Source organism: Apodemus sylvaticus, chromosome 1 (assembly GCF_947179515.1).
Source record: "Apodemus sylvaticus chromosome 1, mApoSyl1.1, whole genome shotgun sequence".
Classification (NCBI taxonomy): domain Eukaryota; kingdom Metazoa; phylum Chordata; class Mammalia; order Rodentia; family Muridae; genus Apodemus; species Apodemus sylvaticus.
The window spans coordinates 185,517,391-185,542,576 of NC_067472.1; the positions used below are offsets into that span (position 1 = coordinate 185,517,391).

A 25,186-nucleotide genomic window follows, 5' to 3' on the forward strand; every position below is an offset into this window, starting at 1 on the left:
AGTTAGGACGTCCCACCAAATGATGTCAAACCCGGATAAAGTCTTATCCGGGTTTCCTAGTTTTATTCTGATATTGATTGATTGATTGATTGATCGGGTCTTGTTGGGGGTGGTGTGGGGAAGGGAAGGGGGGGTCTTGATGAGATGCCCACCTGTGGGGCAGCTACCTCTGGCACCCTCCACCTGCTCGCATGTGCCGGGCTGCTGCGGGGCGGCGCCGAGAAAGACTTCCTTGGTCACAGGAGAGGCTGTGCAAAAATCATTCTGGGGTTCCCACTGAGCAAAGGCTCGAGGGCGCCCAGATCTCTAGCAGATCCTCTAGCCATGCCTGGGGTCTGCCTCCCAGCACAGGTGTCTGTTAAAAGTCCCCGGTGCAGGAGTAAGTTCCTGATGCCAGATGCCAGCCTGTTTCTACCTGTGCTTCAGGGCTGGCCAGAGGCTGGGTTTGAGTTCCAGCTTCTTCCTTCTCCCAGAGTCAGGTGTGTGACCTGCATTAATAAATAGGAACGGGGCTGGAGAGATGGTTCAGTGGTTAAAATCACCGGCTGTTCTTCCAGAGGTCCTGAGTTCAATTCCCAGCAACCACATGGAGACTCACAGCCATCTGTAATGGGATCCGATGCCCTCTTCCGGTGTGTCTGAAGACAGCTGACAGTGTACTCACATACATAAAATAAATCTGAAGTTTAGAAACCAAACTAAACCAACCAAACGAACAAAAAATTACCAAATAGGAAGAGAACACAGGCTTGTACAAAACCGTGTTATTTTAAGGAAGTATAAAATATAATTTGATACATATTTATCCATTTTCTTTTTTGCAGCACTGGGAACAGAGCCAGAGCCCCATCTATGCTAGGCAAGCACTTTATCACTGAGTCACAGCGTGTGTGTGTGTGTGTGTGTGTGTGTGTGTGTGTGTGTAGATAGAGCCTTAGTGCTTTGTTCTGCCCCATCAAATTATCTATGTATCCCAGTATGACCTTGAACTCCTGAATCTCTTGCTGCTAACTTCCAAGCCACCTGGCTCAGCTCCCCAGTCATTTTTTTTTAAAGTTCTAATAGATTATGCTCAGTGACCTCACCAATCACACGGGAGTTTAAAATGGCAGCGGAGACCAGGTGTGCTGGTGCTCTCCCCTCTAATCCCAGCACTATAGACATGGAGGCTGGTAGATCTGAGTTCGAGGCCAGCCTGGGACACATACGCTTTGTCTCTCAAAACAAACAAATGAAAAACAAAACACACCCAGGAACTGCCAGGGAAACTTTGGCCCGAGGTTTGGAAAGAGCGACGGGCAGGCTTTTCCTAGTGTGGTCCAAGATATGTTACAATGAACCACTTGGAATGTTGATCTCAGACCAATTAGCAATAGCTCACAATGGCCCTTTCTGATTCCTTGGTTCAAAGTCTGTTCATAATTAAGAAAGTGATGATTAATTCCGGGCTCCCTCTACCATCCACACGATAGACACGGATCACCAAACCATGACTCATGAGGTCAGGTTTTTTGTTTTTGTTTTTTTGGATTTGGTTTTTTCGAGACAGGGTTTCTCTGTGTAGCCCTGGCTGTCCTGGAACTCACTCTGTAGACCAGGCTGGCCTCAGAAATCACAAATCCACCTGCCTCTGCCTCCCAGAGTGCTGGAATTACAGGTGTGTGCCACCACCGCCTGGCATGAGGTCAGGTTTAAAGCGACAAAGGGGACAGGCTGGCCTCAGTTTATGGCAGCTGAGACCGGCCGGAATCTCTGTGTTTCCAGATCCCCAGCTCTGGGACCACAGAAGGGATGGCGATACAGTGGGGGAGGCTCCACAACAGGGCTCTCTCTCTCTCACACACACTTTGATTTCCCAGCGGTCACCATTATAGTCTTCCTTTATTGGCTGTCCTTGTATAATACAAATCTGCAAGTTTAGATACAAAAAAAATCTGGAAATAAAAGATAGAAAAGTACCCGCCAGGCACCCCCTTCCTCTTCTCCTGGGACCACTCCCCAGCGGGCACCGACATGAGGTAACAGAGCGTCTTCACCCTCCCCCCCCACCCTCTCCTGGGCTGCCAATCCGGGCCCCACCCCGTGAGACCTTGGCCCTCTGGAAGACACGCCCCCGAATCGGGGCGGGGGCGGGGCAAGCACAGCACTGGCAGTGAACACGGCGTGGGCAGAGAGGAAGCCCTTAGCTTGTGCTGTGTGTATGGGGCCAGGAGAGGATGGACCTGGCTTGAGGCGGACCCAGGAGTGCCCCTAAGTGGCCATCCGTCCTCCATCCTGCCCAACACTGGAAGGTGGAAGGGCACAACAGAAGCGGGGTAGTAGCTTGAACTGAGGGCATTCCATGTCTGGGGCTGGGGAAGGGGCGTCACCAGCCTAAGTCCGGCAGTGAAATGGTTCCCTTAGTCAGGCTGGGTCCATCCCTGAATTCCATCTTGGCAAAACCTAGGCATCACAAAATTGGTTCTGTAGTGGTTTGTTGAGGGGTGGTGGAGAGAAGGGCTTAGAGGGGGCGGTGAGGGGCGCAGCTCAGCTCAGGGAACGACTCTAGGGAAGAGGCTGGGCCTCCCCGTCTGAGCATGGTACACCTGGGGCTGATGGAGCGGGGGCAGGGCAATCCGGGCTACAGTTCAATCTCAAAGGTCTTCTGCAAGTCACCAGAGAAGGGGTTGGAGGGTTTCTCCACAGCGGGTTTTCCTTCTAACGCTGCCCACTGGGCCTCAAAGGGGTCCAACTCAGGGGCAGGGGCAGGCGCTGGCTCTGGGGGCCAGGGGGCCCCATTGGGGCGGGGGCGGGCCTGGCCCCCGGGGGCACTGGGTGCAGCAGGTGGGGGGAAGGCCCCGGCTTTTCCAAGCAGTGTGGCAGGTTGGGGCTGGAGCTGGGCAGCTGAGCAGAAGGCGTTGGCCACCATCTGTGAAGGTGTGATGCCCACCACAGGCACCCGGGGCATGGGTGGATAACCCAGGCCCGGGTAGGCCGGCACAAACGGAGGCTGCATGTGCGTGGGTGGCAGGAACACAGCCACCTGGGCAGCTGCAGTGTCAAAGGGCCCCACTGGGGCGGAGAAGGGTTGAAGGGTGGGGGCCATGGTGGGCATCGGTGGCACGGAGGTGGCTTGTTGTTGCTGCTGCTGCTGTTGCTGCTGTTGCTGCTGGGCCTTGGCCACCTGGGATACTTCCTCCAACCATCGCTCAGCCTCTGAAGGTGTCCGCTTGTGCCCAGGCTGGAAGGCAGCTGCAGCGGGTGCGGAGGGCTCGCCCCAGGCAGAAGTCCCTGGAAAGAGGGTAGTACAGGTTGCCATGGAGAATCCCGGGCTAGGAATCAGGGTGACCTGGTGGTCAGACCCCAGGTTCTACGAGGAGACCGTCTCTGAATCCCAGTTTTCCGCCACTGTCCTGACCTTGGGCAGATGACCTGACTCCTAACAGGTGTGCAGTGGGAGAGCATACAGTTCTGAGCTTAGACAGCCCTGGATGGACGCGTAACCGATCAGTGCTTGACGCCTCTCACTGGCCGGCCAGTGCTGTGTCTGATGTTAAAAATTCTAAATAGCACCTTAATTCTAGTATTTCTTTTCCAATCTTTTTATTTATTTATTTATTTATTCATTTTCTTTCCCTTTCTTTCTTTCTTTCTTTGTTTCTTTCTTTCTTTCTTTCTTTCTTTCTTTCTTCTTTCTTTCTTTCTTTCTTTCTTTCTTTCTTCCTTTCTTCCTTCCTTCCTTCCTTCCTTCCTTCCTTCCTTCCTTCCTTCCTTCCTTCCTTCCTTCCAAGATAGGGTTTCTCTGTGTAACCCTGGCTGTCCTGGAACTCACTTGGTAGACCAGGCTGGCCTCAAACTCAGAAATCCGCCTGTCTCTGCCTCCCAGAGTGTTGGGATTAAAGGCATGCACCACCACCACCCGGCTTATTTATTTGGTTTTTTGAGACAGGGTTTTTCTGGCTGTCCTAGAACTCACTTTGTAGACCAGGCTGGCCTCGAACTCAGAAATCCGCCTGCCTCTGCCTCCCAAGTGCTGGGATTAAAGGCGTGCGCCACCACTGCCCGGCTAGTATTTCTTTTAAAAAGAAAATTTATTTTATATGCATTGGTGTTTTTTTTTCCTGCATATATGTGAGGGTGTTGAATTACCTGGAACTAAAGTTAAAGACAGTTATAAGCTGTCATATGGGTGCTGGGACTTGAACCCAGGTCCTCTGGAAGAATAGGCAGTGTACTTAGCTGCTGAGCCATCTCTCTAGCCTCAATTCTAGGGTTAAGATTCTATGACAGCACATGTCTTCCCCAAACTGCACTACCCTAACACAGGGCGATCCTACTGCCTTGTTTGTACTGTGCTAAGGTTCTGGGGTTACCCTTTTTTTTTTTTAAAGATTTATTTATTTATTTCATGTATGTGAGTACACTGTCGCTGTCTTCAGACCCACCAGCAGAGGGCATCAGATCCCATTACAGATGGTTGTGAGCCACCATGTGGTTGCTGGAAATTGAACTCAGGACCTCTAGAAGAGCAGTCAATGCTCTTAACTGCAGAGCCATGGGGGGTGGGGAAGGGTCACATTTTTAATGTTTAAAATTTTGAGAAACTCCAGTTGTTGGAGAAATTTGTGGCTCTCAGGTGACCTGTTGCTCTTAAATTGCTCTGAGGCAATCCCGTGGCTGTAAAATGATCTGTCAGCATGGAAGCAATCGGGGTTTCTAGGCTGATCTGTCTGGGGTGGTCTCGCAGCTCTGAGTCTGTTGTTCTAAAGTGACTTCTAGATCTACAATAAGCTGTAAGATGATTTCTAATTCTCCATGGACCCCACAGTCCTAAGGCAATACAGTGGTTCTAAAGCGGTCCCACAGCTCTGAGACAGTCCACAGGTCAAAGGTTCTAACCCTGGACCATCCCAGATTCCTACAATTTCTAAGATGGCCTTTCACGGGCAAAGCAATGCAAGAGAGCCAGTGGAGAGTGACTGCTCAGTGGAAGGGCTTACCTGTTGTGGCAGACGGCGGTCCTGACGCTGGCGCCCCCGCACTGGCGAAAGATGAGCTGATCTGTGTGCACAGAGCATTGATGCCGTCGCTGTCACCGGTACCAGGAGGCTCCATCTCAGGCACTGTGAGGTCACAGAACGGCAGAGGTGAGCAAGAAGGCTTTGCTGCAATCCTGCCTTTACTCTGGGTCTTCAGGACACGATGTTTCCCAGAGGTTTGTAGGTCACTAGGTCACTAAAACAATTGTGCACATGGATGTGTGTGAGACAAGTGTAACGGTAAAAGCCAGTATGTGGCATCTGATAACTGAAGGTCACAGGAATCCCAAACCAGGATCTGGAGATCTAAGTGACTCCAGGCAGAAGAGACTCTGAGAACTACTGACAATGTGCACTGACTAAACAGTGTGTTCTACCACATGCACAGCAGGGCATGAACCTGAAGCAATGGACGCTCCCCGGCCGGGGATCACATATCCTGCTTTGTGGTGGAGGAATGGGCCCCTGGCCACCTCCCCTGGCCTGGTCTAACACAGGTATCATCGCCGTGGAGATGAAATTATGCAGCAAGACAGGAGACCTAGAACAGGCATGGTTCTCGGAAGAGCATTGAAGGACCAAAGACACCATTCAGACAAGCCGCAGATGGCGGCGACATATGTAGCTTCTCGTCAATGTCTATGGGAGCTGCGTGGACACACACAGTTATCATAAATGGGCAGGACAGGGTCTGAGGGTGTGACCGAGGTTCAGGTGTGAGGTGTCCCTCAGAGTCTACCTACACAATGCAGATACATGCTTGTGTGAACCTGCATGTGGGGAGTTTCTAGGTTTGTGTGAAGCTAAGTCTGGCGGTTTAAGTGTGTAAATCTGGGCCCGTGATTTGTGAGTACATACTCTGGTGTATGTGTAACGTCAGAGTGCACACGATTTCTGCACACATGTAACTCTGAGTGTGTAACTTCCGGTCTGTGGCGTGGATGACAGAATGTGGATTTTCTGTGTGGCCATTCATTCTCCAGTGAGTGTGCAACTGGCTGTGGAGACTGAGCTTGGGGAGCCATCTCAAGCACACGCATGACAACTCGCGTGTGTCTGATGTCAGGTTGTGCGCGGACAGCCCATGTGGAGGTATATGACAGTCAGGGCGTGCTGCCGGACAAGGGGTATGCATCATTCCCAGTACGCACTGTCTCAGCCCGGGGGAAATGAATCGACACCCTCCCACGCCCATCTCCACAGCCACGGGAGCCAGGGGTCCCACATGTGACGAGTGGGAGCAGTAGCAAGGGTCAGGGGATCAAGACCTCTGCACAGCCAGCCATCTTGTCTGTTTCCCTAAGGCAACAGCGTGGAATTCTACCAAATCTTTCATCTCCCTGGGCCACAGCACACACAGCACACATTTCTTTCACAGACATGATCTTGCTAGGCAGTGCAGGCTGGCCTTGAACTCATGACCCTTCTGCCTTTGGGGTGCTGGAATACTGGTATGTACCAGCATACTTCGCTTTCAAGTTTTTTTTTATTTATATTTATATATATATATTTATATATATATGTTTTATTTATATTTTTTTATTCTTTATTTTTCCCGAGACAGGGTTTCTCTGTGTAGCTCTGGCTGTCCTGGAACTCACTCTGTAGACCAGGCTGGCCTCGAACTCAGAAATCCGCCTGCCTTTGCCTCCCAAGTGCTGGGATTACAGGCGTGCGCCACCACTGACCGGCTATACTTTGCTTTTAGAATACAACAGTTGGCATCTCTTTTTCCCCCCTGGCCCATGACAGACATTAATAATCAAACACAATGTTCTCCACCACATCACCTCCATTGTGTTCTTTGCTTACTGTGCCTATTATTTGGACAGATCTTGAAATTCCACTGTTCAAATTCTGGAAGCCTCCTTTAGGCAAACACAGAACATACGGCAGCTTCCTTGCTGCCTGGACCTTTGCTGATTAATTGTGTAGCCCACTACCGCACTCCATAGGATCTCTGTCCATAGCACAGATCAGGATAATATGATGTATGCTATCCTCCTACTCTCCCTGACCAAGGCATTATTAATCGATTCTGATCTTCTCTTTTCCTGAGCTAGAGCTTCTAACATTCATTTGATACATGCAATAGATCTACCAATCAAATGTTTGGGAAGAACACTCAAAGATGGTGCTTTCAACCCGGGCAAAAAAAAAAAAATCCATGCTGCTTCTTTCATGTACACGAGTATTCTATCTGCATGTACACCTGCATGCCAGAAGGGGGCACCAGATCACACTACAGATGGTTGCGAGCCACCGGGCAGTTGCTGAGACTTGAACTCAGGACCTCTGGAAGAGGACCCTGTGCTCTTAACTGTTGAGCCACCTTTCCCTTGCCCATGGTAGACTTGCCTGCCTGAGGCAGATAAAACGTGTGCCACCTCGCCCGCTTCCCTTAATAACAGCAGACATTATTAGCTGATCTCGACTGTACTATATTTCCATCCTTTTCCCATAGCAGGCATGACTAATCAATCATAATTTGTGCTAGCACTTTTCTCTCCATTGCTCAAGGCCGACAGTGTTAATGATCAGATGTTCCACATGTTTAACCGTTTGTCCCTGGCAGACAGTGCTAATCAATCGGTGTATATCATCTCTCCTCGATCCCTAGTCCCCATCAGATGGTGCTGGCTGGTTTTGAGGCTCCTTCCTGCTGACCCCAGGGCTCACCTGTGCCCTTCACCTGGAAGTCCGTACGGCGCTGCAGTGTTGATGGCAGTTCATTCAACCGTAGGCTCAGCTGACGTTTGAAAGGCGAGTTCTTCTGGCTGAGGGCGGGAAACCCACGAAAGGAGCCCTGGCGGACCAGCTGCTCCAGAGGCGCGTGGCGCCGGGGAATGGCAGCAGCCGTGGTGCCTGCAGCCACTGGGGTGCCCGCCTCTCCCTTCTCTCCAGGGGATGTGGTGGCCGGTGTGGGAGAGACGTGCCCAGGCTGGGCAGGGCCGGGAGCCACAGCAGGAGCAGCTGCTGCTTCGGCTAAAGACACAAGGGACACATTTGCTAGTTTCCTTAATTAAGGCATTGAAACCAGGCCTAACAGGCCTTGGGTTTATAGTGCTGGGACGGAACCCAGGGTATTATTGCGTATACTAGCTGAGCGGTCTCCAACCCAGACCCAGACTGGTAGATTCTAAGGAAGTACTTTAACACTGAGCTACGCCCCCAGCCCCTCCCTGGAGGATTCTAGGCAGGGGTTCTACCACTGAGCCACACCCCAGCCCCTCACTGGGGATTCTAGGCAGGGGCTCTACCACTGAGCCACACCCCAGCCCCTCCCTGGAGGATTCTAGGCAGGGGTTCTACCACTGAGCCACGCCCCCAGCCCCTCACTGGGGGATTCTACAGAAGTACCAGTAAACTACAGTTCGGCCCCACCTGGCCCTCAGTCACGCCCCAGTGCTACCTTGTCACACCACACATCCCGTCCTCAAAACGGGATGGTCACGGCCCTGAAAAGGTCATGATTCCCATCAAGCCAAGACCACTTCCTCTGGAGGCTACTGGGGAATCGGTCTCTAGCCTGGCCTCCATCTCTAGCTTTCTATCCAGCTCCATCTCGGCTGCTCTCGCTCCCTCCTGGCCACTGTCTCCTAATAATTCACTCGGCACATGAGCGTCTACACGACAAGGCCCTGGAGCTGTGCAAGCGCTAACTTGTCCGACTCAGACAACCATTCCTGTGGCCAGGACTGTCACAGTTTACAGATATGAAGGCCGTGAGGCCTTACTGACGCGGTGGTCTGCTCTGTCTGTCTCTTGTGCCTCTCATTTTCTGTTCTCTGCTATTCTGTCTACCTCAAGGATGTCTTCCTCCCTGTGCCTCTCTCTTGTCCCAGCTGTGACCAGTGATGCTAGATTTGACTTGGTTCACTTTATCCTTTCCAAATCTTTCCAGTTCGTTCTAACCCCTCAGCCTGGGTCCCCTCCACCCTGGGGCTGTCCCCTGCCCTCTGCAAAGCCTTGAGACTCTACACTTCAAAATGCAGGCTTTTTAAGAGCAGGTTATCTTTCCTCCCACAAATACACACTGCCTGCCTTCCAACCAGAGCCTCACCACAGCGGCAGCCTGGTACCCCAGTTACCCCAGAGACTTCTTTTCCATCTTCCAGCATGAGGTAACAGGCCTGGCCTGCAGCCATGGCGGCATCCTGGGGAAGGCTGGAAACAGGAAACGACCTCCTTCCCATCTCAGTGCTGTGTGACTACTTCAAGAAGTCCCCTGCCCTCTCTGGGCTCCTATGACCCTGGACTCCTCCCCCCTGAAAGATCTGTGAAGGCAGAATTGAGTTCTGCGTGTGTGACAGGCTCTGCTGGCAGGCTAGGTGTGCTAATCATGAAAGATGGTGCAGCAGGCCGCCGAGTGTGAGAATCGGCAAGGCTGACCTCACTGTAAACTCCCCTCTGGCGGTGCAAACAGTGAAGTGCTCTCTCCGGAAACCAGAACAGCTCTTGCATTCAGTTCCCTTCGTAAATCCAGAGGCACGCGGCAACAACTGTGGCATGACAACACTCTTCATGCCTTTTTAAATTTTTTTATCTTTTTTTAAATTTTATTTTATGTGCGGATGTTTTGCCTGTGCACCATGTGTGTGCAGTGTCCTGGGAGGCCAGAAAAGGGTATTGGATACCCTGGGACTGGAGATAGAGATGGCAGTGAGCCAATGTGTGTCTGTGTGTGTGTGTGTGTGTGTGTGTGTGTTGGAATTTGAACCTGGAGATCTCCAAGAGATAGCGGCTACAAGAAGACCCTATTTTTTGTTTATGAGACAGGGTCCCACCATGTAGCACTGGCTGTCCTGGAACTCACTCTGTAGATCAGGCTGGTCTCAAACTCACAGAGTTCCACCTGCCTCTGCCTCTGAGTGCTAGGGTTAAGGGCTTCGGCCAACACATCAGCTGCTCCCTGACTTAGACAACAGAATGTGTTTTGGTAAGCGCTCCCCACCCCCACCTAGCCACCCCTCCCCCGTCTGCCTGCAGAATGCGGTTCCGAGAATTCCTAAAATTGAGATTTGCTCTGCAAACGTTACCAACCTTGCCCACTGCGCCCTAACTACAGCTCCTCTGTAGGGATCCCTAGATGCACATGTGCGCCCCCTGTTGGCGCGCGACACCCACCTTTCTTCTTGTCCCCAGCCTCGCGCTCCGCAGGCCGCCCGCCCCCCGACAGGCGGAAGGAGCCCTCGCGGGCAAAGCTGGTGCGACTGGCGTCGAAGGCGGCGGTGACTCCGCACTCCTTCTCCCGTCGCTGCTTCCTCTCCAGGCAGGCAGCGAACGCACAGCCCACAGCGTGGCTCAGCCTCTCACCCTGCAGGAGAGGCGGCCGGGTTAGAAATGTTGCCCAGACATGGGCGGAGGAGACATGTGCGCCTCCCGCAGGCTGGATGTCTACAGCCAGGGGGACTCCAGCTGAACGCCTGAGAGGCAGGTGGATGAGACCAGCCTGGGCTACAGAGCTAGTTCAGGAGAGCCTGGGCTGCATTGTGAGACCTTGTCTCAACAAACAAAACAAAAGAAATCAAAAGCCAGACCAGAGACAGACAGACAGAGAGAGAGAGAGAGAGAGAGAGAGAGAGAGAGAGAGAGAGAGAGAGAGAGAGAGGAGAGAAAGGGGTAAGATCTCCCATGCTGACCCTTAGCCTTTACAAGCATTTGTACACACACACAGACACACACACACAGACACACACACACACCACAAAATATAACCAGAGGTACAACATACCTAGGCTGGAAATACAAAACATTGCTAAAAAGAAACTAAAAAGCACCTATAGAAAGATACCCTGTGTTCCTAGACCAGAAGACCTTAATATGGGTAAGTCAGTAACATTCCCCAGAGTAACCTGCAATTAGTAAAATCTTCATCAAAACCCAACGGTGTCTTTGCAGAGACGGAAAGGCTGATTTGGAAATTCACATGGAATTCTGAAGGAGGTAGAACAGCCAACCTTGAAAATAAACTGCTGGGCGTGGTGAATGCCTTTAATACCAGCACGGGATGCAGAGGCAGGTGAATCTCTGAGTTGAAGGCCAGCTTGTTCTATGTAATGAGGACCCTGTCTAAACCAATGAGCAAACAAAAATCAAATCCAAAAATCTATCCGCATATAAAATGTCTCTATATCTACATTTATATGCTTCATCTCTCTATAAAGTCTATCTATGTCTTTCTATAGATATATCTAGAAAGAGGGGGTCTTAATAGGTAGCCCAGAGTGACCTGAAAGTCACTATATAGCTCGGGGTGTGGTCTTATAGCCCCAAGTCTCTTACTTTGAACCACACCCATCTTCACTGTACAATTCAAAGGGATTCATTTTATGTGTTTGGCGTTTTGAAAAAATCAAAAACTTAAGCTGAAGAAGTTCTAAGAAATTCATAATATTTTAAAAATCTGATGGATCTGGTGCTTTATGCCCAACATTTGTTCAAGGCTATCTTCAGCTCTGTAGCGTGTTTGAGGCCAGCCTGAGCTACATGAGACTATTTAAAGCTCAAAAGCAGGCTTCTCACTGAATCCCACCAACATGATGTTCAGGTATTTTGTGGAGGTTGGCTGGGCGGCCTATGTCTCCTTTAGGCCCCATCCTGGAAAGCTGAGCGCAATTGTAGACATTACTGATCAGAACAGGGTGTTAGTGGCTGGACCCTCCACTCGGGTGAGGAGACAGGCCACACCTTTCAGATGCATGCAGCCCGCGGACTTCACCCTCAAGTTCTCACACAGTGCCCACCAGAAGCATGCACAGAAAGCTTGGGAGGAGGCAGATATCAGTGCAACACGTGCAGCCAGGAAACCAGTGCCAGAGGAAGGAGACCCAAGATGGCAGACGTCGAAACGACCAAAGCCATGAAGGCAAAGAAAATGAGGAGCAGAATAATCGAGACTGAAGGAAAGACACTTCAAAGAGCTGCTATTCCGAAAGCGTCTCACACAAAAGCAGCTGTTGCTAAGGCTGTCGCTGTGGTGGCGGCAGCAGTGCCTGCTAAAGCTGAAGTCCCATCCATTGAAAAAGGCCACAGGACCAGGCAGCCCGGAAAGCTCCCGTGCAGAAGGCTGCAGACCTGAAGGCAGTGCCTCCTGCTAACAGTTACAAGGTCAGAAGACCCCAGCCCAGGGAGCACTGCTCCAAAGGCAGCTGGCAAGAAGGCACGAGGCTATCCCAAGAATAAAGGTTCTTTTTGACACGGCGGTAAATCTCATGCGTGGACTCTAAGCTTGTGGCCAAGCGGATGGCAGAAGACTTGTGGGAATGCAAACAGATCAGCTCCATAAACTCTCCCCAGGCGTTAGTACTTAGAGTACAGCCCGAGTCAAACTGACCCTGCTACACCAGCACCATGACAATTACAACAGTGTGACTGACACTTGTACAAATAATTGTATTTCCCACCAACAGGTAGAATTCCATCAAAAACAAAAACAAAAACAAAACACTCAAAAGCAGGGCTGGTTAAGAGTGGCTGCTCTTGCACAGGACCTGGGTTCCATTCCTGGCACCCATGGCTCACAACTGTCTATAATTTCAGTTCCAGGGATCTGGTGCCCTCTTCTGGATTCTGCAGGCATAGCATGCACATGTGGCAAAGATGTGCACACAGGCAAAAATAGCCACACCCATAAAATAAAAACAAATTTAAGAAAGGAAAAACTTAAAAGCAAGTTCTACATGTTCTACTGGGGCATGTTCTACAGACGCTGAGGACCTGAGTTTGAATACCACTACCCACGTAAAAAGCCAGGCGCGGCCCCTCTAATCCCAACACCGAGGCGGGGAGACAGGGAGGCTCTGAAGACTTGCTTAGTAGCCAGCCAAATCGCCAAGCTTCTGGTTCAGTGAGAGACCCGTATCAAGGCAATGAGGAAGAGAACAGAGAAATGTTATCAAAACTGAAGGTTACAGCCTGTGCCCCTGATGAGGCCCAGCTGCCTGTCCTCAAGCCAACTAAAAGTGCCAAATTAATTGACAAGCAGAAAAAAAATATTTTTTTTCATACAACCACGTTGGGAGGCGGGGACTGTGGGGGTATGTTGAAAACTTGGCTGTGTGTGTGATCACAATGAATCCAGAGATGTCACTGTGCCCAACATCCCACATAGCCAGGTGGCTGGACACTGAATCCACACCACCAACTATGGGCAGCCAGCATAGTTTCCCAAAATAGGCACCGTGAATTTCTCACCCCATGTGCTCTTCCAAAACTTCTCAGTCCTCCTGGGAAGTGAAGGCTGGGTCCATCCATCCCCTTAACCTGAAAGACCTCTGTGGCTTGCTGGGCTCACAGGTGCACGAGAGCCAGGCCAGGTGGTATCAAGACCATGCCCTAAAAGGCCGATGTCAAGACCACGTCCGAATGGCCACACAGAACACCGTGTCCGGGCCCTTCCCTCCACCCTCATTTTCTTGCTTAGAGCCTTCAGGTCTCTGACATCCATGCCTGAAGGATTTACGGAGAGGCTCTGATAGCCTGGGTGGGAGTGAGACTGACCTAGCCAATCTCCCGATGTATCAATACCTATGAGGTATAATGGAATGAGAGACTCTGGAACCAGGATTTACAGCTAGGCCTTCCTCAAATTCTTAAAACACCCACAGGGAGGGCTGATGCATAGGCTAAAACTCGGAGCTGCTCAGCTTGGGAATGAATGCTTTCTATAATCCTAAATTTTAGCACGCACACAAGAGGACCAAAAGTTTGAGGCCACGGGCTAGTGAGATGGCTCAGTGGTTAAGAGCACTGTCTGCCTGCACCCCCCTCCTTTCTTTTTTGGTTTTTTGAGACAGGGTTTCTCTGTATAGCCCTGGCTGTCCTGGAACTCACTCTGTAGACCAGGTTGGCCTCGAACTCAGAAATCCACCTGCCTCTGCCTCCCAGAGTGCTGGGATTACAGGCGTGCGCCACCACGCCCGGCTGCTCAGGACCCTTGTTCAGTTCCCAGCACCCACATCAGGCAACTCTCAGTCGTCTGTGACTCCAGCCCCAGGGATCTGACGCCCTCTTCTGGCCTCTACAGTATCTGCGGCACAGGGTGCACATACATACAATCGGGCCTGCAAGTGCACACACGCCCACACACACTATTAATACTGGTAAGAGGGTGATGATCACTGATATTATTTTCTTGGTGTTTGATGTGCCTGTACTGACCTACTCACGTCCCAGAAATCCTCTACATTAGAGACTATTTGAATTTCCTTCTTTGGTTTTTGTTGTTGTTTTGTTTTGTCATCTCTGTGTGTGTGCCTGTGTTTTGAAACAGGGTTTCTCTATGTAGCCCTTGCTCTCCTGGAACTCACTCTGTAGACCAGGCTAGCCTTGAACTCAGAGACCTGCCTGCCTCTGCCTCCCAAGCGCTAAGATTAAAGGTGTGCACCACCACCACCTAGCTGTTTTGTCCTTTAGGGTCCACCTGTCTCAGCCTCCAGAGTTCTGGCATCAAAGGTACCCCGATAACCTGCAGACACTCCCTTCTTGACATGTGTTGTGGTTTACATAAGCTTGGCCCATGGGGAGAGGCATGGGGTGTGGCCTTGCTGGAGGAAGTGCATCACTGTGGGGGTAGGCTTTGAGGTCCTGTGCTCAAGCCCCTCCTGACTGCCTGCCGAAAAGACAGTTTCCTGACTGCCTTCAGATCAAGATGTAGAACTCTCAGCACCTTGTTTGCCTGCATGCTGCATGCTTCCCACAATGGTGGTACTCGACTGAATCTCTGAAACTGTGAGCCATCCCCAATTAAATGTTATCCTTTATAAGAGTTGCCTTGATCATGGTGTCTCTTCACGGCGATGAAACCCAAACTAAGACAAGATGAGAAGATCAGGTACAGAGAGGCCCAGGACTTGCCCCAAGGGCATGCTGATGGGGGATGAGAACCCCGGCTGCTTGGGGTACTCACAGAGTCCTTGAGGGCCAGGAAGCAGTGGCAGATCCAGCGGCGTGTGGTGCCGTCCCGGCATATGTAGGAGAAAGCCTTGTCCAGGTTGCGGTCAGGGGCACAGAAGGAGACCTTCTCGATGGTCTGGTCTACCAGCAGGTCCTAGGAAGGGTTGAGGAGGCAGGCAGTGAAAACCATCTCTCCTGCCTACAGTCAAGACACAATCTCATCCTGAGTCAAATGTGGACCCAGTTGTCATGGAGATAGCCATAGGCCAGCCTGCCCCAGGGTTGTGATTCCGTCCCTTGGAGCCATCCGAGATGGAAGACACGGCCTAGAGACACAGCAGGCTCTAAGGAGACTCGAGAGCTTGCAGGACCCAGGAAGTGACACTCAGCCCAGCCATGCAGGGATTTCTTCAGGAGGAGGGCAGGAGGCAGCGCTCAGGCAAAGGATGACCTGCACAAAGGCAACTGAATGCCCACAGCACAGCACACACAGGGCAATGTCAGGGAGGTGTGTCTGTTAGTGACTAGAGTCAGGGAAGGCAAAGGGGAGCAGACACCCAGGGCCTATCAGTGATAGCGCTGTTTGCCTAGCACGCACAAGGCCTGGCTAATAGTGGCCTCACTCCCCTGCGTTAGAAAAAGACCCAGACCCTGGATCCCAGGGATCTTGTCTAAACACAGAATAGGGCGGAGAATGTTGTAGTGTGAATAGGAACGGCCCCCACAGACTCCGGTGTTTGAATACCTGGCCAATAGGGAGTGGTACTATTAGGAGGTATGGCCTTTTTTTGTTTTTCTTTTTTGTTGTTGTTTATCCCCCTCCCCCCAGACAGGGTTTCTCTGTGTAGCCCTGCAGGCAGGAACTCACTCTGTAGACCAGGCTGGCCTCGAAAGCTGAAATCTGCCTGCCTCTGCCTCCCAAGTGCTGGGATTACAGGCGTGTGCCACCACCTCCAGTGTGTGTGTGTGTGTGTGTGTGTGTGAGTACCTGCATCCGAAAGGGTCAAGGCTGAAACTGGTAATCACCCTCAGGCACTCTTCATTCATTGAGACAGGGTCTCTCAATCAAACCCAGAGCTCGCTGATGTGGCTAGTCTTGCTAGCCGGCTTGCTCTGGAGATAATGTCTCTGTCTTCTGAGGCAGGACTTCCGGGTGGGACACTGGGTTCTGGGACTCTGAGCTCACTTCCTCACGCCTGCTTTCACCACTGCACAATCCTTGCAGGCCCATTTTAAACACTCCATACACACAGACTTTCTGATTTGATGATAGGGCCTTTTTTTTTATTTTAAAGATGAGGCTATAGGAGCCCAGAGGGGTTAAATTGCGCCCAGGGTTTCCCAGCTGGTGAGGGGGTGGCTGGGATTGGCGCTGAGGTGGCTGCTCCAGTCCCTGCACTCACCCCACCCACTCTCTTGCAAATAACCATAGCCCTCATTCCTGAATTAGGACTGTGCAGCCAGCCGAACCGATGCAGGCACACATGGCCGAGTCTAGAGAGGCCCCTTGGGAGGAACATCCCGCGGCGGGCGGCGGTGGGAAGTCCTCCTCCACCCCGCACACAGGCCTCCTACCTTGGTCTTGTCATCTACCACTCGGAGACCATCAGCTGACACCCACAGGACAGACTTCACGGACTTCCGGCCCATCTGGGGTGGGGGCAGGGAACAGAGGGGTCTGATGAGGACTGGCTCCTTCAGACGCCTCTTGCCCACTCCCTCGATCCAGCCCCTCACTCACCGCCTTCAGCTTCTTCACGGCATCTTCACAAACGTGCATCCCCCGGGACTCCTCCACTTCCACGTGGCCCAGGTACTTGGGGGGAGGAAGCGGGAGACACAGTAATCAGCCACCGCCTGCATCGCGGGCCAGCCCCCACTCTTGCGGCCACGGTTCTCAGCCAGTCATTGCCTCTGCACCTCCTCACAGAAGGAACGATCCTGTTCCCAGCCCAGACACACAGCTGAGAAAAACGGACGAGAGCTGCGTCCTGTCTGCATCGCTGACCCTTCACACATCGCCCTTGGCCTTCTGAGGGCCAGCATGTTTCTGCGTCCCTGCAGACGTGATGTAGGCCACAAACTGTTCTAACTTACCCTGACATCAGTTCAAAAGAGCACAGGCCAGAACTGGAAATGTAGCTCAGTGGTGACTGCTTGCCTAGCATGCACAAGGCCCATGGTTTAAGCCCTAGTGTGCACACATAAAAAGACACACAGACACACCCAGACACACACACACAGACACACACATCAGCGTGCAGGTGCAATGACTCTCCAGAATTTCCAGTGAGACTAGCAATTTTAAGTTGTTGGTTGTTTCCTCATCCTCTCCTCATACTGGGGATGGAACCAGGGCCTTACACAGGTAGACAAGCACGCAGCCACTAACTCACATCCTCAGCCTTAATGGGGGATTATAGGCAGGGCTCTACCACTGAGCCACGCCCACAGCCCCTCACTGGGGGATTCTAGGCAGAGGCTCTATCACTGAGCCATGCCCCCAGCCCCTCACTGGGGGATTCTAGGCAAGTATGTCCTGGTAAACCAAACCCCCAGACTTGCTGTACCAAAGTGATAAGACCTTCCCACTTAACAGATGCCCTCTTATTAGCTGGCACTTTGCACACTTTCACCAGCACTACCTACCAGTGCCTGTTACAAGAACCCCTCACATTTTGGGTCCACTTCCAAGGAAGAGAAAACCTGGTTGAGGACCCTAGCGTTCCTCTCTAAGATGAGAAGGGCTGAATCCCTCGCCTCAGGCCCAGCATCCAACTGTCTTTCCCGGAAGAATGGATGTGATGTCAGCTGACAGGAACAGAGCGTTTGCAAACACTGCCAATTTTTTATGACCTTCTAGTGCAGGCTATCTGTGAGCTCTTGAAGAATTGGGAGACAGTACTCTACCCCTCAAGATATATTACAAGATCCCAAGTAATATTTTTCTGGTATAAGACAGAAGCACTAGGAGTGCTGATCAGAGAGGAGGAGCTTGAGTTCAGGCGGCCGGAGCTACGGAGGAAGTTCAAGGCCATCCTGGATAACTTAATGATGAGGGAGAGAGAGCCTCAAATACAAGAGGGCTGTGGGGTAGGGGGTGTAGCTCAGTGGTTAAGGTGCTTGCCTGCACGCGGGGCCTCAGGGTCCAATCCCACAAAAGTGAGTAGGGTGTGTTCTGCCGTGTCACCGTAGAGGTGTTTTAGTAGCAACGATGGACGGTCTGGAGGTCACAGCACACACAGCTCACAGCCCCAAAGTACAGCTCTTATCACCGTTTAGCCCTGTGCCTGGGACCAAGTGATGCCGTCTACTGCCCGCCCCACGAACTCACCCGAACAGGGAAGCTGCACGTGCCCTTGCGTACCGCATCTTCATCTGCCTGCCACTGGTGTGGGCGCGACGCCTCGGGCACGTAGGCTGGCTTCCTCCGCCGCAGACTCTGCCGTAACTTGTTCATGGTGCCCGCCCCGTCTGGTGACATAGGATAGGGGGTATGGATCAAAGATGGAGGTCAGAAGGTATGGAGGCGGGGTGGGGTGGGGTGAGGTTATAGCATTAAGGATCTGCTAGATGAACAGGTACTGGGGTGGGTATTGATTATGTACAGTGTTCCGGAGTTGTGCACTCAGAGCTGCAGAGTCATGTCGGGCAAGGGGCACGGAGACAGGGGCGGGCTGGCAGGATGCATCGGCCATGGGCTTTAGGGCTCCAGGGAATGACTGGGAAGAACAACAAAGATCTGGAGATTAAGGGTGTGGGGGTCCAGGGTCATAAGGTCATGGGTGTTGAGGGTATGAGGGTCGGGGAAGAAGGTAGCTTCTTCCCTGGTGGCAGAGTGCCAGCCTAGCGTCCAACTCCAAGAATAGGAGAGGGGGACAGAGACAGAGAGAGGCAGAGAGAATGTAACATATGCACAGGCCTCTGACTGCGAAGTCCAGATGAATCAAGGCTGCAGGGGTGGAGTGAGGGGAGGCTGTCTGAAGAACCCTTACAGGAAGGATCGTTCATGTGTCTGTGCGCTGCGGTTATCTGTGATATGAATCTGGAGGGTTTTGCCTTTCGTGTCTGAGTGGCCATGCGTACGCACTGGTGCACGCTGCGCCTCCGTAGTATCACGTCTGTGGGAGCATGTTCTGACTGCACAGGTGTACCTAAGACTGTTTTCTATACACAGTGTGTCTATGAGAGGGCATGACTCTTGTCCCTCATGGCTGCTCTCTAGGACGGAACCATAAGATGATCCCATGTCCAAGAGGGCAGCTGTTAATGAGTCTGTATGTGGGTAGCTTTTTCTTTTTTTTTTAAAAAGATTTATTTATTATTATATGTGGGTACACTGCAGCTGTCTTCAGACATACCAGAAGAGGGCGTCAGACCCCATTACGGATGGTTGTGAGCCACCATGTGGTTGCTGGGAATTGAACTCAGGACCTTCTGAAGAGCAGTCAGTGCTCTTAACCACTGAGCCATCTCTCCATCTCTCTTTCTCAATTGGGCCACTCTAGTTATGCCTGATGGATGTTTAACTTTTATTTTATAATACATATGTATATACACACCCATGTATGTATGTATGTATGTATGTATGTGTGTGTGTATATATATATATGCACTTTTCGTTTTGTTTTTGGTGGGGGGGTTGGTTTTTCAAGACAGGGTTTCCCTGTATAGCCCTGGCTGTCCTGGAACTCACTCACCAGTCTGACCTTGAACTCAGAGATTTGCCTGCTTCTGCCTCCCAAGCAGTGAGATCAAAGGCATGCACCACCACCGTCTGGCCTCTCTCTATATTTAATAAACTCACTCATTTAAAACCAAAAGCAGGACCATCCCAGGTCATTCTCTGGGCTGGAGTATGTCTGCAAAGCAATGCTGTGTCTAAGCATTGTGTAGCTGGACCGAGACCACAGTCCTCAGTGTGACTTCTGACGGAGTGGCTGTTGTCTGCCCATGTGCTCAGCCCTGTTTGTGAGACTTATGCAGAAGTGTAGCTCTTTTGGGGTTCTTGGGTGCTGTGTGAGGCTGTCTGTCTACCGGTGTAGCTGTCAGGACTGAAGTCATAGTGATCAAGTGTTTGCCTAACATGCAGTAAGCTCTGAGCTCCATCTCCAGCACTACCTAAGTGAGGCATGGTGGTGTGTGCCTGCAGTTTGACCACATGGGAGAGGTGGACACAAGAGTTCAAGGCCATCCTTTGGTAGCAGAGTTCAAAGCCAGCCTGGGATAAGGGACGCACTGTTGTCTGACCCTGTGAATCTATGCATACTGGTATATGGGTATTTCTTTTGATTCCTCCTCTTCCTCTCTTCTTCCTCCTCTTCTTCTTTTTCAAAACAGCATCTTGCTATGTATCTCTGGCTGACTTAGAAGTCACGATGTAGACCAGGCTGATAACAAACACAAGAGAGTTGTGCCTACCTCTGCCTCCTGGCTGTTAGGATTACTGGCAAGAAACAACATCTCATAGCTTTAAAGATGGGTCTCATGTGGTTCCCTGTTGGCTGCAAACTTGCTATGTAGCTAAGGTTGGACTTGAACTCACGATCCTCATGCCTCAGCCTCCTAAGTGCTGGGATTATAGGGCTGCACCATTGTCTCTGGCCAAGTACATCTCTCGGGTGTGTATATAAGAATGGGTGTGGAGTGAGGGCCAGTGGTTGCCTGTGTGAATCTGGGAGGGTCTCTAGATATGTGCACACGAGCAAGTGTCTCTGTGTTAGTGTGAGAATAAGCAGCTACTTAACGCGCCTGGAAGGATGCTTGACAATGCATTCTGACAGGCATGTGGAGAGCATCTGTGTGTGCAGGCCGAGCTGCCAATCTATGGATGTAGAGCTCTGTGTGGGTGTGTATCTGTAAGAGTTTGACCTGTACACAACCTCTGTGTCCTGAAGACTGTTGGTGTCTGTAGGTGAGAGTTCAGAATGTGTATCTGTGACTGAGGGGGGCCTTGACAGTCACCAAGGATGGAAGGAAGCCTGTGTGGCAGGGCTTGGCAGTTCCTCCGGTCACACTAGTAATGACCGTGACCCATGTGCCATGCAGTCTCTGTCCTCTGTCAAGCTGGTCACTCACCTGACTCCGTCCTGAAGGTTTCAGGGGGCCCCGAGGCCCCACAGGGGGCTGGGGACAAATGCCGGTCAGGTCTCCTGGGTCCGCCCTGCTCGAGGGAGTGGGATGATGAGAAGTTTGTAGGGGTGGGGGATTCGGTCCCCTATGCAACCCCCATCTTGGACCTTAGCCAACCCCCTCCATCTCAGGCTCCCTAGTAGGAACCCTGGTAGTCATAGCAACTGTTACTAGGGAAACCAGCCACCTGGTTTTAAGGGCCTGGGAAGGAGTAGGTGTGCTGGGGGACACTGATCAGGGGCCCTCAACACTCAAGGCGATAATGTAAAGTGAGTGACTTTGCCCTCTGGTGTCATGTCCAGGATTATACACAAACATACCGCCGTACACACCTGACATCCTACGGTTCTCTTGGCCCTTGCTCACAGTTCAGCACACTTCATCCTGACAGCCATGTACCTCAGATCACAAGGCACAACTGCCGCTGCATATTTGGCCTCGTGTTCATGTCCACGCAGTTCTACAATGGCCATTTGTCCACATGCTTGTGGTGCGTCCCAGCCCTCCTTACACACCTACACATACCAACAGCTGACACTGTTCACTGTTTTCTTAACTATGCACAATGACTTAGGCCTGTCACACACACAGGGGTGACACATGTCCAACTAGATACTTCATGACAGCTGTGTCTCCTCAGGCAGCCAGCAGTAGAAACACATCCAGAGTGGTCACCTATTTGGTCACCCATACATGCGGTGGGTCACACAGTGACACACTCTCATCTGCATGTCTCCCTGTCTTCCTGGACTGAGGCACACTGGTCTTAATAAGCACCCCCACCTCCCATCCCAGCTGGAGAAAACTGTCCACTCAAGCTCAGACAGTAGCGGTCACACCAACACACCTTTTTCGATGCCACACTTTCAGCATCACATAATACTAGTGACTGACACACATTTGACCATTATATCCATTACACAGTCCTCTGTGATAGCTGCTCTCGTATGTACACACACACACACACACACACACACACACACACACACACAGAGTTATGCAGTATAGATGCTGATGGCCACAGCTGGGGCTTTAAAGGCATAGCATATGAGCAGCCAAAGAGGGGGGGGGGGAGGGGAGAGGAGGAGGGACGGCTACCCTCAGACAGTCACATACATTCCAAAAACAGTTGTGTATGCAGTCACTCAGCATCAGTGCCCACGGTGCCTGGCCATCTGTCATGTTGGTGTCCCCCACACAGCACGACCACGTCACCCTATCACAGACAAACAGTCTCCATGAGGATTCACGTCACGTAGACAAGAATGTGGCCACACATAATCAATCACTCCAGCACGTGGACAGATATACACAGTCACAGCCCCACTAGTCCTCGAAATCTCGCACACAGAAACTTAAGACACACCGTTCAGTTCTCCATACTGCAAGTGCACAGTTGGGTGTACACATAACCGGAATGGCATTTACAGAATTATACCATTTATAGAGGAAAACACGGTCCTGGACATGGCCATGTGCACAGTCATGACATCACCGGATCACACAGACACACACATACGCACACACACTTTCACAGTCTAGGACACCTGCATGGAGTCACCCAGGGTAACAGACAAGTGGGTCACACATACACACAGAGGAAATAGAAGCCAGATCCAAACACACCCCTAGCACCCAGGCAACATCCATAGCTTGAGTCCCACACAATTAACCCTTTATAATAGATGAGAGTTTCAGACAAGAAGTCAGATTCACAACTCAAAGCACACACAGGAGGCTGTAGTGCACACTCGGTGTCACACGGCTATGTGGACAGTCACTTATGCAACCCTAGTCACATATACACACCGATGTGGCAAGGGACACCCAACCACCGTCATACACACGGCCATCCCACAGGCCCAGTCTCACAGGCACGATGTGACTTCAAATACAATGGCAGTCGCACACCCAGAGTTGCCCCAAACGCAGTACAAAATCAGACATAAGCACAACATTGTGTCACACATGGCCAGAGTCACAGTCACAATTTGACTTACACAGTCACAGCTCCACCCACATTTTCAGTCATCCACACAGAAGTACAACCTCAAACCCAACACAGATGTTGACATATACCAAGGTACATACATATAGGGTCTCACAAAAGACACACGTTATCATCTAAACAGTTTAAAAAGTACAGGAATCTGCACAGTAAACGGCTGTCATCACATCCACGGCCTCTCTCTCTCTCTCTCTCTCTCTCTCTCTCACACACACACACACACACACACACACACCACAGATACCACCACGTCCAACCACAAGCATGCAGGCAGACAACGCAGGATACCTCCTCCATGCCAGATGTAATGCAAATGCACACACACACAGATACAGTCACACAAACACTAGGTCACACTTCTAGCCACATTCCCAATCCTTGCACACACACACATACACACACACACACACACACAGACACACACAAAGCCGTTGGTCACCAGAGGCCGCAGACAGGTTTCCACCCTTCTCTGGGGAGCCGCCCCCAGCCCAGGCTGAATCCTGGAGTCTGGGGGGCAAGGGATGGCTGAGCATTGTCTCCGGGTGGGGCCTCTCATAGACACTGAGCAGCCCTAGGGACAAAAGGGGTGGCCTAGGAGACCAATGTCTTGAGACCCCTGACTAAGCATGGGGTGGAGGTGGGGTAGGGGAATGCCTGAAATTCTCCTTATTTTATTCACGCTGGGGTGGAGTTTCAGACACAGGGACCTTGTTCTGAGAAGGGGATTTGCCTGGGACACCGCCCAAGGGCTTGGGGGGACAGGCTGGATCCAGGACCCCTGGGAGTAGACAGTACTTGGAAACCGCCCCCCATCCCCCCAGAGCCTTAGCCTTGGCAGCTCTATCCAGGGATCTCATCTTCACGACATCGCCCAGGGGGGTGTTGTGCTCAAAGAATGCCTCTGGCCGGGGAAGAGTACTGATTTTGTCTGGAATCGGCTCAGTTAAGGCCTTAGCTTGATAAAGGGAACTGTGTCCCAGACCCTGAACGCCAAACCTTGCCCAGGGAGTTGTACCTAGAATTTATGTAGCCCTGTCCATGATCTGGGGGGAATCCGTATTCCAGGATCCCTATTTTCAGGGCCTTCGCAGAGATGGCCTGTGCTGGCCCAGACCCCAGTCTGGCAGGTTTGAGATTGCCAGGAACCTGTTCCCGGACCCCCACCCAGGACCACCCTTTCCAGCCTTGGCATCTTCTCTCCATCCGGGCGCTGCTGCCGCCTCCCACCCTTCGCCACATCAGCAGCGGCGCCGCCCCCGGCCCGAGCCCCCCGAGCCCGCCCTTCTCACGCTGGCCGCCGCGCTGCGGGACATCCAGGGCCCGGGCGCCCCCGCCTCCCGCGGCCCCGGTTGGGCCCGGTTCCCCGAGTGCTGCTGCTGCTGCTGCTGTGGTGGCGGCGGCTCGGTCTGACGCGGGCCGGGCCCGGGGCCGGCTGCTGGTGCGGGATGCAAACGCGCGAGCCAGCTCGGCTCCCGGGAGGATTCCGTTCCGGGGGCGGGGGAGCATCCCTCCCTCGGCGCCCCGCCCCGACCCCGCCCATTGGCCCACCGCCTGCTGTATATGCAAAACTAACCCCGCCCTCCTGCAGACCACGCCCCATACAAACACTACCCGCTCTCCTCCCGAGCAAAGACCGCCCCACCCCGCCCCGTAGTCTGGCCTTGCGGGAACCTGCACGCGTCCCTATAGGAGTGCCTCTCTGGTTAAGGCGCAGGTTCTGTTTGCTTCCATAACCCCTGACCTCAGATCCCCTATGTTTCTGCTTCTGAAGAATTGCTCTGGGAGGCGCCTCGACGTCCTCAAATCTTGCTTAACCCCACGGTTCTCCCAGCCCGGCGGGGGCGGGCAGAAGCGGTGACGAGGCACTTTTTGCAGGCGAGGGGAGGGGAGAGGAGGGGAAGGAAAAGAAACAGACCCTGGAGTTCTGGAGGGAGATCCCTCTTGTTTGCCAGAAGAGGGCATTGGGTTAGTCCAGGTCCTAATTCTGGACTCAGTTGCACCCCTACCCCTGTCCTGAAGGTTTGGCAAAGCAGCTGGTAGGGGCAGTAGGGCCCATTAGCAAAGACGAGGTTGTCGGGAACAGGAGGGAGCTTGAAGCCGGGGGTGGGGGGCGAGTATGTGATAGGAGGGT

The 25,186-nt window shown here is 52.1% G+C and overlaps 1 protein-coding gene and 1 pseudogene across 2 annotated transcripts; one reads left to right on the plus strand and one right to left on the minus strand.

Moving 5' to 3' along the window:
* Window positions 1-1,862: 1,862 nt before the first annotated feature.
* Numbl (NUMB like endocytic adaptor protein) lies at window positions 1,863-25,124 on the minus strand. 2 transcript variants are annotated; one of them, XM_052168356.1, is made up of 10 exons: window positions 24,797-25,124; window positions 20,994-21,078; window positions 18,250-18,389; window positions 16,657-16,731; window positions 16,491-16,565; window positions 14,929-15,069; window positions 10,146-10,335; window positions 7,698-8,003; window positions 4,980-5,102; window positions 1,863-3,270 (listed from the first exon to the last, which is right to left on the minus strand). In XM_052168356.1, exons 3-10 carry the CDS (start codon window positions 18,373-18,375, stop codon window positions 2,621-2,623), a joined length of 1,686 nt encoding a protein of 561 aa, XP_052024316.1. In that variant the 5' UTR covers window positions 18,376-18,389; window positions 20,994-21,078; window positions 24,797-25,124; the 3' UTR covers window positions 1,863-2,620. The 2 variants fall into 2 exon arrangements, with proteins under 2 accessions (XP_052024316.1, XP_052024308.1); XM_052168348.1 differs by lacking the exon at window positions 24,797-25,124 and adding an exon at window positions 24,345-24,562.
* LOC127685060 (60S ribosomal protein L14-like) lies at window positions 11,558-12,216 on the plus strand (annotated as a pseudogene).
* Window positions 25,125-25,186: the final 62 nt, after the last annotated feature.